General features: G+C 41.5%; 1 protein-coding gene across 3 annotated transcripts in view; it reads left to right on the top strand.

The window, feature by feature from the left end:
- The window catches only part of TGFBR3 (transforming growth factor beta receptor 3), a 207,080-nt gene that overhangs the window by 183,835 nt on the left and 10,295 nt on the right, over positions 1-12,950 (top strand). For all 3 annotated transcript variants that reach the window (XM_058716599.1, XM_058716601.1, XM_058716600.1), the window contains 2 exons: positions 5,575-5,616; positions 7,836-7,943. In XM_058716599.1, the coding sequence (XP_058572582.1) occupies positions 5,575-5,616; positions 7,836-7,943 (150 nt within the window). The remainder of the gene's footprint in view (positions 1-5,574; positions 5,617-7,835; positions 7,944-12,950) is intronic.

A 12,950-nucleotide genomic window follows, 5' to 3' on the forward strand; every position in this document is an offset into this window, starting at 1 on the left:
ATCATTTGTCTGAGATTTAGGGCACATATAAAAAAAATGAGTGAGAAAGAACAATAAACATCACCCCCAAGTTTGCCATGATTTATATACAATATGTAATTTTTAGCAAGTTAAATGTTCAAAATACTGAATTTCCACTACATAACTTTTTAAAAATAAGTGTGCTCAGGACAGCACCTGGCATATCATGGGCACTTGGTAAATGTTAATTTCCTTTCCTTCCTCTTAACCTCTCAGCCAAACTGGGTTTTTGTGGGGAGTAGGGGTGGAAGGGGAATGAAAGGGAAAGCTGTAAACGTCAATTGGAAGTTAATCCAAGAGAGGCGTTACTTTTTGGAACATACTTGATTTTTCCAGAACAAAAATACTCTAAAGCACCCAGCCGGGTTTTGTCCTCAGGCTGAAGTAGAGATGAGGGGAAGCTGAGTAGAAAGATGGTAGAAATGCTTAACTGACAGACCAAGACATTCAGTCTTTATCCAGTAAGGGACAGAGGTATCTAGGGACTTTTTACTTTGGAAAATTTTAAATATATACGAGAGTAGGATAGGATAGGATAGGATAGGATAGGATAGAATAGAATAGAATAGAATAGAATAGAATAGAATAGAATAGAATAGAATAGAATAGAATAGAATAGAATAGAATAGGAGAATGAACTACTATGTATCCTCCGTGTAGTTTCAGCAGCTACCAATTTACCGCCAAACTTGTTTTACCACTTTCTGTCCCTGGATTGTTTTGAAGGAAATCCAGACATTTCATCTCTTCCATAAATATTCCAGCATGCACCTCTAAAAGTTAAGAACCATCGAAAAGATTGGGGTCTCTGGCTGGCTCAGTTGGTGGAGCATGTCACTCTTGACCTCACTGTTGTGGGTTTGAGCCCCACGTTGGATGTGGAGATTACTTAAAAATAATAACATCTTTAAAAAAAAAAAAAAAGACCTTGGGTAGGGAACCAATGATCAAATCATTTAGGAAGACTACTCTGAAAGCAGCATGAAGGTTGTTTTGGGGAGATATACACAGTATAAGATATACATGATAATTACAGTTAATTCAAACAATGTTTATTGGTACCCACTATATGCTCGGCACATAGTAAACCCGTCTGTAAGGCCTTGTGTAGTGCAGAGGTTTACACCTTGACTCTGTTGATGTTTTGAGCTGGGCAACTCTTGGGGTAGAGGGCTGTCCTATGTATTGTAGGATTTTGAGCAGCATCCTTAGTCTCTGTCCACTAGATGCCCATAGTAAACCCCTCTACTACCCATTGTAACAACCCAAAATGTCTCCAGATATTTCCACATGTCCCAGTGGGATGCAGGGGGCAAAAATCACCCCAGGTAAGAACCAGTGATCAAGTGGAAGGGTGCGGATAAGTGACAGGGTAATTGGAATGAATGCCATAAATATTGAAAGAACCAGCAAAGGGGTTCATTTACAGTGAAGTTAGTAAAAACTGCACGTTAAATGGGGTCTGCACAGAGGCCTCCTGAGTCCCCAGCTTCTTCATCTTCCTATCTTTCCCTCTTTGCCAAACACCAATAGATGTGGGTACCAAGTAGACACCTTGTTTCCCTGTGGGCCTGCTCAATCCTACCATATTTAGGAGAACTAAATTGAAAGCTGGAAGCTCAAAGCTGTGGTCAGTTACTCATGCAAAACCCCAGAAATAATCCCGTTTATGAAAACCATGCCCAACAAACTGAAATTTGGTTCTAGAGGCAGACCAAAATTTGCTCAAGAGTATATGAAAAGATTTCATTCAGAATGTTGATTATAGTTTGTTCTTTCTGCAAATGAATCTCTATTGTTAAAATTCTCTTTGCAGCAATAGCAAGGATTCCTTTCTTACCATCTTACCCTTAAACCAAAAGTAAATATCGCCGTGTTCCCGTTTTCCTTTCGGCATGCCAGCTCGATTATAGGGTTCCGGCGGAGATCAGGCTCCTTTAGTCATACACAGGGGTTATTGGGGACTTTTGGAGCCAAAAGGAGGATAAAATCCTGTAACCTCAGTGCTGCAGCTTGTACTTGTTATTGTTTATGGAGGAACTTCACCCCGGGGGAAATAAGCACCAAATGTTTCTGTTTAGCTGCGAGAAGGCCCCTATTTGGGGTGGGGGAAAAGGATTAGATCATAGGCTAAGTCCATTAAGAGTTTTAAAACAATGCCATCCATCACAGAGGCCTTGCTCTAAAACCCAAATTCTCACATGTGAGGTCTCCTCTGGGGAGAGTCATTATTTAAAACCACTTAGGGATTCTGAGTGAAAAAGTTTAGCCATGGGCGGTTGATTGGATGGAACTCTTCCCAGACGCGTGTATATTTCTCACATGATGAACACTACAGAGACCTTTAAATGCCTTTGGACTTAGTTCAGCGAATCAAACCACTGCACCTTGGAACTAGAATTTTGTGGTTAGATACCCCTACTTCATAGGGTTCTTGGGAGTTTAAAATGAGAAAATCCAAGAGAAGGCTTTTTGTCAGTTGTAAAATACTATACACATGTATAAATGTAAGACATCACCTTCACTATTTTATCACTGCCAATAGGCTGATAGGACCAAACCCCTAGGAGACAGTCTCTTGTGTGCATTTTGTAGTCGGTGTGTGTTCTGCCTACTGAAATAGATTTTCTTAAAAACACACAATCATTTTAATTTTAGTAATTCTATTTCAGTATAACCTGCACATGTCCTCACCCTCGTGCCCCCGTGTTGCACAACTCCAGGGGGCAGTGTTCAGTTGTGGTGGCTTTGATTCATCCGGGAGCATTCCTTCCCCTAGGGCTGGACTAGGATACTTGTGCTGCAGCCCAGCTGCGATGGTTAATCCTGAGAATTTACAATCCTGTGTAGCTTCTTTATTTTTATAAACAGTGACCTCGAATGCTGCTTGTTTGGTCAGTTTTTCACAAGTTCTTTTCACTCCACTGTGGATTCCAGCACAAGGTGTGTGTTCCTTCTTTATGGAGTGGAAATGGAGGTGAAAAGAGAGGTGCTAAACACTGACCACTTGAAACTCTAAAGAGCGGGGGAGAGTCTGTGCCAGGACTCAGCACACTATTTCCCTAAAGGGCCAGATAGTGTTTTTGGTTTCTTCCTCATACAGTCCCAGCCCTGACTACTCAGTGCTGGTCTTGCAGCGTGTAAGTGCGAGCAGTTGTAGACAATACAGGAACGATGAGCATGGTTATGTTCAAAGAACACTTTATTTATGGAATAGGTTTGAATGTCACATAATTTTCATATGTCATAAAATATTTTTGGGTTTTTTTTTTTTCCAGTCACCTAACAATATGAAATTTAGGGCACCTGGGTGGCTCAGTTGGTTGAGTGTCTGACTCTTGATTTCAATTCAAGTCATTATCCCAGGGTTGTGGGATAGAGCTCTGCTTCGGGCTCCATGCTGAATGTGGAGCCTACTTAAGATTCATTCTCTCCCTCTCTCCCTCTCTCTCCCTCTCACCCCCTCCCTCTCCCACTCCCTCTCCCTCTGTCTCTCTCCCTCTCTCTCTGTCTCTCTCCCTCTCTCTCTGTCTCTCTCCCTCTCTCTCTGTCTTCCCCTCCCTCCCTGCCTCTCTCCCCTGCTTGTGCATGCTCTCTCTCTCTCTCTCTAAAAGATGTATATATATATATATATATATATCGATAGATATATATAGATATCTATATCTATCGATATATATATATAATAAAAATAAATAAAGGTGCGCCTGGGTGGCTCAGTTGGTTAAGTGTCCGACTCTTAATTTTGGCTCAGGTCATGACCTCACAGTTCGTGAGGCTCTTTGCTGACAGCATGGAAACTGCTTGGAATTCTCTCATTCTCTCTCTCTCTCTCTCTTTCTCTCTCTCTTTCTCTCTCTCTCTCTCTCTCTCTGCCCCTGCCCTGCTTGCTCATGCTTTCTCTCTCTCCCTCCCTCCCTCTCTCTCTCTCTTTCTCTCTCTCCCTCTCTCTCTCTCTCTCTCTCTCTCTTTCTCTCTCTCTCTCTGCCCCTGCCCTGCTTGCTCACGCTTTCTCTCTCTCTCTCCCTCCCTCCCTCCCTCTCAAAATAAAGTAAATAAAATTTATTCTTAGTTCATGATCTAAGCTTTTCTCACCGTTAGTCACAGTATCTTCTTAATCAGTGCTTTCCTGTTAAGGACAAAGTGACATTCCCTAGTCATTAGCCTACTAAGTAGAATCTGGAATTTGGGATCAACCCCTGCCCTGATGCTTTCCAGCTGTGACCTTGGGCAAGTCACATGATATCAGAGTCTCAGGATGCTCATTTGTAAAATAGTGATAAGAATTCTTTTTCTGCGTCCCTCACAGGGCTGGTGTGAACCTCAAATGAGATTTGAACACGAAAGAATTATGGGAATGTCAAAGCATCTTCTATATAGTCTTATTCCAGGCTTCTTCTATTGTGTCCATTTTTGAAAAGCATATCAACAATCTAATGATCCTTCACTGAATATTTCTGGTCAGCCTATTCTATGCTAGGCTGAGCCTTGAAGATGTACAGATAAGGAAGAACTTGACCCTGCCCTCAGGGCAGAAAAAAATGTAGAGAATTACGATGTGATGTAGTATACATACAAAAACTGTGGGGTGGAATCAGCAGAGAGGGTAGAGACCAGCCCTGCTGGGGTGGAGGTTGGGGCAGTGGGAGAGTCAGAGAAGTCCTCCTGGCAAAAATACCAACAGTGCAGGTCTTGGGGAGAAGGGGTATTTCAGGGAATGGCTTGCAAAGTGTGATGACATACAGCAGCATGGAAAAGTTAGGGAGCTTAAATAAATATGGGTGAAGGACCCCTAGGAAAGGAGACTATAGACAGGTCGGTAGAGGAGGAAGGCGGAACTTTGTGTGCTCTGCTAGAGCTTGGATTTTCTTTCCTATAAGTTCAGGAAGTCATGGAGCAGTTTAATCAGAACAATAACTTAATCAACTCTGGACTCTGGAAAATTCGGTGTGGGGGAAAATATAGAGGAGGAAATATTTGGGGCAGATGCAGCAGGGCAGTGGGTGGAGACAAGGAGACCAGTTAGGAAAGCTCTGTAACCAATGCAGATGTGTGATGAAAAGGAGCTGCACTAGAGGATAATAGCACTAAGAAGAATAAAGACATTTTTACAAAATTTGTGTACATTAAAGTAAAAACTTTTTGAAAGTGGAAGAACATCATGAATACACTGGAGAATTATGGTATTTGAAAGTATCATATCCTCTTGTTAATATAAAGGTGTGTACACACACACACACACACACACGCACATTGTCACACTCAAATTCCTTAAGTTGGCCTTCAGGTTTTCTTCAATTTGGAGAACCTATACAATTGATTGTTAACAAAGTGCAGTGTTTAAAATTTCTGAGTAACCCATGTTACAGTTTTGACATCTAAAGAGGATGATTGACAAAGCTTTCACCGAGTATTTATTAACAAATAGGAAAGTGGCAGTCTCTGCTCAGATTTTGATGACCTTTTGCTTAAAACTTGGTTTCTCTGTGGAATGCATCATGATTTATGTATTTTTTCTTTCTTTCTTTCTTTCTTTTTTTTTTTTTTTTCCAGAAACCAGTCTAAGCATTAAGGAACCGAATCCAGTTCCTCCACGTAAGTCTTTACGCATCTATTTTGAAATGAAGCCTCCTGGGCTTTTTATAAGAATGAGTTGGTTATGGAGCATTTGGCAAACTTTGAGTTTTGATAAGGAGACTTCTGCTCCCATTCCCCTTCTCCCCCATTTTTTCATAATCTCGTACTTTCTTTTTCCTTTCCTCTGTCCTTCCTTCATCCTTCTGGGTTTTTTTCCCCTGTCTGCCTCTTTTAAATATGAATTTGTTGACCCACTGGCATGTGTGGCCTTACTTAGCTTTAGAGAGAAGAGTTCATTATTTGCATACCTGTATCAGCTGTGATCTAAAAGCATTAACTTACAGCTATGGGAGTGGTTTGCTTATGCATCATCAACAGTAATTACCTTCTCAGAGAAGTAGGGCTAAGGGAACTAGTTGCTGGGTCTTCTAGACAGTCTCTAGTCCAAGGGGGGCGAGGGGTGGTTATGGAGGCCCTGGGGAGACATGTGTGAAAAAAAGAGAGAGACCAACTGCTACAACATGATGCATTGGAAATCGTCCGGGCCAATTTTGTCACTCGCTCTGGACGAAAACTCTAACCAAAAGATTTAAGTAGATTTGCCTGTGGTTGTAATTGGCAGTCAGACAGGACTAGAGCCTGGGCTTCCTGCTGTATACCCAGAAGCTCTTCTAGATGGTGTTGCCTTGTGAAGAGAATCTCTGCTTTTTTTTTTTTTTTTTTCTTCCCTACGACTGTCTGGGTCAGTCTCCATTACTGACCCCATCACATTACACATGAAGGTCTAGTGAGTTCCTTTATGCAAAGCACTATACTGTTCTAGTTAAGGATCTTACTTGAACAATATTGTGGAACATTATCATGAACCCACAAAGAGACACATATGGGCGCATTTCTCTCATACTTACCCAGTCTAATTTTCATAAATGACATCTCTATTTTTAGAATTTCGGAGAAGTTTTACTAAAAACTTTCATTCATGCCTCTCTTTTGCATCTGTAAGCATAAAAAGGCAAATCATCTTTTAATACCTGCAGACTAGACTAAATTGTTTGATGACTTGGTTCATCTTAACCTCTAGAGTTCTTCCCAATTCTTACTCCTTCCTCAGGATCCCAGACCTTTTACAAACTCCTTTTCTTCACTCCCTGCCTTCAGCAGGTGAAGTAGTGCAATCCCCACTTTCCAGAAGTCAACACACCAAAGAACACATGGCCTAGAAGAGTAGCCATCAGGTTGGGAATTCCTAATTTCTAGAATCGTTGCCACCATGACCTACTTTTCCTGAGCCCTTACGAGTTAGTTCTGGGGCTACTCGGGGAGTCATATTTGTCTACAATTAGATCTTTTACACTGAAGTGAGATGAAAGGCAAAGTGATTTAATTCATATGGAGATCAGCTGGAGTTGCTTCTGACTGGAGAGGAACATGGTATTGAAATATTGGGGAGATTGTACACCTGAAATTTATATTAAAAAAAAGACACCTTAGAAATTTTATCCTACTGAAAACCCTTCTCTCTTAGAAAGTGATTTTAACTTTTTATAAGTGATTCAAAGAAGGTGGTTCTCAGGAAATGTTCTATTTCTGTAGCCTGGAATTAATTTCAAGTATAAACATCTTTGCCAAGTGGAGGAACAATTGGTTCTATTTATGTGTTTTGCTGACCATAAAACTGACATCCCTCCACACCGAGACATGTTTCCGTCCCCCTCGTAGAAAGATCACGGTTGGAAAAGTGTTAAAGAGTAGGTTGTTTTAAATGATACAATACATAATTGTTAAGATGGAGGGTTTGAACTGAGACCACTGAAAAGTTAAAATCTATAGGAAGAGTCGATCCTTACCTCATGTTTCCTCCTTGGCACTCCCTTTCTTCCGGTCATCTCTCATACTTGTAAATGTTCATGAAAACATGTTTGTAGAGTATTTGAAGTGTGTTTTCTTGTATCATTGTTCAGAGTGTTTGCTGTGGGTCACATTTCGATCATGGAAGCCTCACACGGAGGCTGCAAAGTGAGGAGGATATCTTGGAAATCGGATCATTTTATTTTCATTTTGGGGGGAAAAAAAACATGCAAGTTTCAAATACACTGCATTTTCTTGGAATCCTCATTTCACCCTTGTTTTTATTAGTCAGGGCTCAGCCTTCCCAAAGTGCTTGTGGCACAGATATAAAATTGTAACGTATAATGCAGATTCACTGAAAGTATGCGTTGGCTTCCCTTCCTTTGTAGAGATCTTCCATGGTCTGGACACCCTCACCGTGATGGGCATCGCATTTGCAGCATTTGTGATCGGAGCACTCCTGACAGGGGCCTTGTGGTACATCTATTCTCACACAGGTGAGTGTGACTGTCAGATAGTAGTTGCTGTGAATCCTGTATGTCTGCCACACAGGCGACCTTTCAGGGTTTCGTTGCATGAATGGATGGACTGACGAATGAGAGAGAAAGTTCATCCCCACCGTTTGCACATGAACGTATTTGGCATAAATGGGGTTTTGCAAAAATACGGTGTGCCTGAAGCACCATTAGAAAAGGAATGTTCAAGGGTGCCTGGGTGGCTCAGTCGGTTAAGCATCCAACTTTAGCTCAGGTCACTATCTCTCCCTTTGTGGGTTCAAGCCCCTCGTTGGGCTCTGTGCTGGTGGCTCAGAACCTGGAGCCTGCTTCAGATTCTGTGTCTCAGTGTTTCTCTGCCCCTTCCCTGCTAGTGCACTTGCTCACTCACTCTTTCTGTCTATCTCTCTCTCTCTCAAAACTAAACATTTAAAAAAAAAGAAAGAAAGTAAAGAAAAGGAATGTTCAAACTATGTTAATTGCAATTGAAATGTTGGTCAAGTTTAGCTACTAATAAAGCTATTTTGTGGTTAGGGTTGAATTAAAGACAATTAATGTAGACAAACCAGAAATACAAACCCTTCCCTCAAAGCTAAACACTTCAGTGCAGACATATGAATGGGCAGGAAGTGAAAAAGGAAGCGAAGATTTTATTATCCTCTCTGCCAAGATGTTGCGCACTGCCCACCAGAATCCCCAGTCTCGGTGGCTTACACCAGAATTTCTTGACCCTTTTAAAACCCATGCCATGCCCTCTTTGATAAGCATAAATTTCTCATGTCTTTCTTCTATAAACTTGTTTAAATTTTTAAAATATATTTTCATGAGGGGCACCTGGGTGGCTCAGTTGGTTGAGTATCTGACTTCAGCTCAGGTCATGATCTCACAGTCCATGAGTTCAAGCCCTGTGTCGGGCTCTGTGCTAACAGCTCAGAGCCTGGAGCCTGCTTCAGATTCTGTGTCTCCCTCTCTCTGCCCCTCCCCTGCTCATGCTCTGTCTCAAAAATAAATTAAAAAAAAAAAAGTTAAAATATATTTTCATGATTTGCAAACAAATAAAAATGGTGAAACAAGGTACTTTGTTTTCAAGCTGTGCTCCTCCTTCCCCCAAATTCTGATGTGCCACACCCCCCTCCCCTTTCCCCTTCCCCTCAATCCCAAGGTTGAAACATTCTGGCCTGAACAGAGAACCTGTTCTGACCCCAGTACAGAATGCAGGCCTGGCAAGGGGCGAGGCTAGTGCGATAGGGGAGAAACAAATGGACCTTCCTTCTGTTGCTTCTTTCTTAGTTTCCTTGCAGATAGACATAGGAAAGAAAGACATCCATTTTGGGGTATGTCTAGAGAGCTACTTAGGCTTATGTGTCCTTGGATACTTTGAGTTTATACTATGAACCTAGGTAAATTGTGCTTGATTGATCAGCCCGAGGCCAGTGGCAGGTCCAGCCTTTCTATTTAGAATTTCATTGATTTTCCATTGAACAAATGAGCGCCATGATCTTTGGCCTTACTGTGGGCCATTCAACCAGACAAGCTAAAAAGATGACTGCTTTAAAGGGAGATGAAGCACAGAAGGGCATTTTGAGAAGTCACCTCTTAATCCCTAAGCAGAATTTTTACTTTAAATACTGCATCCCCTGGCTGAGATATTTTAGATTATGGCCGAAGGAGATCAGATCCATTTGTGCCTAGCATGGAAAGTCACACAATCCAAAGCAAAAGCTTAGGAGTTGTGATAGTGGAGCTTTGAGTCCTCAAACTATTGTTCCCAATTGGAGATGTTTGAGTGAGGTATATATCATGTGAGAGAGAAAATGAGACTCTTAATCCTAAATGTAATGATTCTAAGAATATACAAACCCCTGGGAATCAATTTAGGCATATTCTTCCTCATGAACAGTTCATATAAGCACCAGAAGGGACGGCTTTTAGCAGAGTAGTATTTTAGAGTAAGTAATGTGTCAGAGGTGTACTGACATGTTCAGATCTCATGCTAGCAGTTCCTTTTAATCTTTCCCAATCTCCTGCCTGGCTGTGAGGTTCTAGGGCCGTTGGCAGCTGATGCTGTATTTTGGGAATGAACTTGGAACTACGCCAAAAAGACTCTGTCGCCCTGAGGATTTTATATGGGCTGGTTATCCGCCTATGCTTAACATGTGCCTGCTGAGAGCAATGACTGGCCTTGGCCATGGAGCTACACCCTCAACCCTGGAAGTTCATCTCAGGCCGGGTAGGGCCAGGCAGCCAGGTCCAGGCAGTATCGGGCTACCACATGGCACTCACTATTGACACACACCCCACTAAACTCACTCCGATAATCCCAGACTCTTGCGCACAGCCATGGTCACAAACCTGATAAAAAGCAAAGCTTGGTTTTATGGCATTTATTGGTCTGCTCATTAAATTCCAAGGTTTGTCGTTCCTGCTCCCTTCTCCCACAAACCAGACACTGAAGGGGAGGAGTTTTTACATTTTGTTAATATATAAATAGGTTTGGAAGTAGATTAAAGAAAAACAAAGCCAAAAACCCTTCCTGTTATGGTTTCCAAAGCAATATAAATTACACTGATTTGGAAGTTAAAAGGTTTATAGACACTGTCATTTGGGCTCTAACCCTGCTAGCATCACATATGATACAGCTTCAGAATGACTTTTTATTAAAAGCTGTAGCCTCTGGTTCATTTTAAAGACTTCTCATAAGGAAAACCAACATCATATAAGTGTGAAAAAGGCCCACTTCAGAACCCAGTCGTACTATCCTGTCCAGAACTCCTTCAGTTTCCTACCTGGATCAGCTAACAGCAAGGTTAGATGAAAAGAGATTCTAATGCAGTAGTCAATGGAGAGAGGTGTATACATAGACTCAATGCATTCAACATCCACAATAGTCTAAGCTGTGAAACTCAGACCTTGTATATTTGGGGGTTCAAGCAGCATCTGCCTCTGTGTCAAAAACAGCCCCTAATTCAGACCAATTCTTTTTATGTTCTTCATTTCCATCCAAGCACAGAGCACCAAACCAAGTCATGTGTTTGAATTGTGGATACATACTTCCATACCTGGAACATGTGTTAGTCTAAAAAAGCTGGGTCCGTCCTCTGTCATATCACAGCTTTGGGCGCCATAAGCAATACCTCCTGAGGGCTATATTAACTCTGGAAAACTCCATTCCTAAAACTTACATTATCTACTAAGATACCACAAAAAGGAGCAACAGTCAGAAAAGAAATGGTGCTGGAAAGGAACCATAGAATCTTCATGCTTCTGCGAGTCTGGCTAGTGCAGGAGTCCCAAACTTGTAGTTCTTTTTTTTTTTTTTTTTTTAATTTTTTTAATTTATTTTTGGGACAGAGAGAGACAGAGCATGAACGGGGGAGGGGCAGAGAGAGAGGGAGACACAGAATCGGAAACAGGCTCCAGGCTCCGAGCCATCAGCCCAGAGCCTGACGGGGGGCTCGAACTCACGGACCGCGAGATCGTGACCTGGCTGAAGTCGGACGCTTAACCGACTGCGCCACCCAGGCGCCCCCCAAACTTGTAGTTCTTAAAGGTCCCAAAAATCATATGCAGAATTGTATCTGTCATTTTTTTGATCTGAGGGGCAAAAGTATTTACTTTTATTTTTTAGTAAAACTTTTTAGCCCTATTACAGTAACATATGCACATAGCTTAAAGACTGAAATAGTTCTACAAGACTTATTAGAAGAACATGAGCCCCCTACTGCCCCACTCCCTTTTCTTGCTTCTCAGAGCACCATTCCTGACTCTTAGCTGATTGTTTTGGACATTAATCTATATATTGAAATAATAGAAGTATAGTATTGCAACCTCTTGACTTAACAGCTTTAGGCTTTTTCTTTCAACAATGGAAAAATTATAATTCAGTTCTTTGTCATCACTGTGTCCCAATTATACATTCACGCCCCTGATTGTCCCCCAACCCTACCATCCTCTTAACAGAATTATAGTCAAATTTTGGGTAGATCAGTATTTATTGTTTATATTATAACTACCTAAATGCTAATCACAATTTAGCTATATAGTATATTATTGTTTCTCCTGCATGATTTTTAATTTTCCCTAGAATTGATGATTATCTCTCCCCTCCTTCCCCACATTAGTTTTGTTTTTTAACCCCTTTTTAATGTTATTATTTATTTATTATTTGAGAGAGCAAGACTGCTCACATGAGCAGGGGAGGGGCAGAGAGAGACAGAGAGAGAGAGAGAGAGAGAGAGAGAGAGAGAGAGAGAGAATCCCAAGCAGGCTCCACACTCAGCACAGAGTGTGATATGCAGGGCTCCAACCCATGACCCTGGGATCATGACCTGAGCCCAAACCAAGAGTCAGATGTTCAACTGTCTGAGCCACCCAGGCAGCGGGCTTAGTTTTCTGTACGCTTCTCACTAATTCATCTGTTGACCCTCTGCCAGTTGTCTCAGTCTCTTCTGAATGCATTCAGACAACAGTATTCCACTGATTCATTTTCTTCACTAAATCTTTCCCGGAGCCTTTTTACCTGTTCATGTGTGAACTCGCTGCCCTCTGTATTGGACACTGTTGTCTTCTTATATTCCTTCACTACTGTTCTGGGAATTTCCTGCACCTTGGGAGTTTTGAATGGCCTGTGTCATTCATTCCATGTCTTCTCCTCCGTTGTTGAAAGGGTACATAAGAAGTAAATGTTTGTCACACCTCGCATATCTGAAAATATCCTCAGTTTATACAAACACTTGGTGGACAGCTTGGCAAGGTACAGAATTTTAGGTCATAAATAATTTTTCTTTAGAATCTTAGAAGCACTCCTCATTGACCTTTGGCTCTGAAGATTGCTTTTGGGAAACTCAGAGCCATTCAAATTGCTGGCTTGTTTTGTTTGTTTTGTTTTCTGGGAGAAATTTTACAATGACAGTCCTTGACTTAGGTGGATTTCATACATTATGGAGCTCTTTCAGTCTAGAAATTCATGTCTTCCAGCACTGAGATTTTTGGAATCATTTGTTTTTACTC

This window comes from Neofelis nebulosa, chromosome 2 (genome assembly GCF_028018385.1).
Source record: "Neofelis nebulosa isolate mNeoNeb1 chromosome 2, mNeoNeb1.pri, whole genome shotgun sequence".
Lineage (NCBI taxonomy): Eukaryota > Metazoa > Chordata > Mammalia > Carnivora > Felidae > Neofelis > Neofelis nebulosa.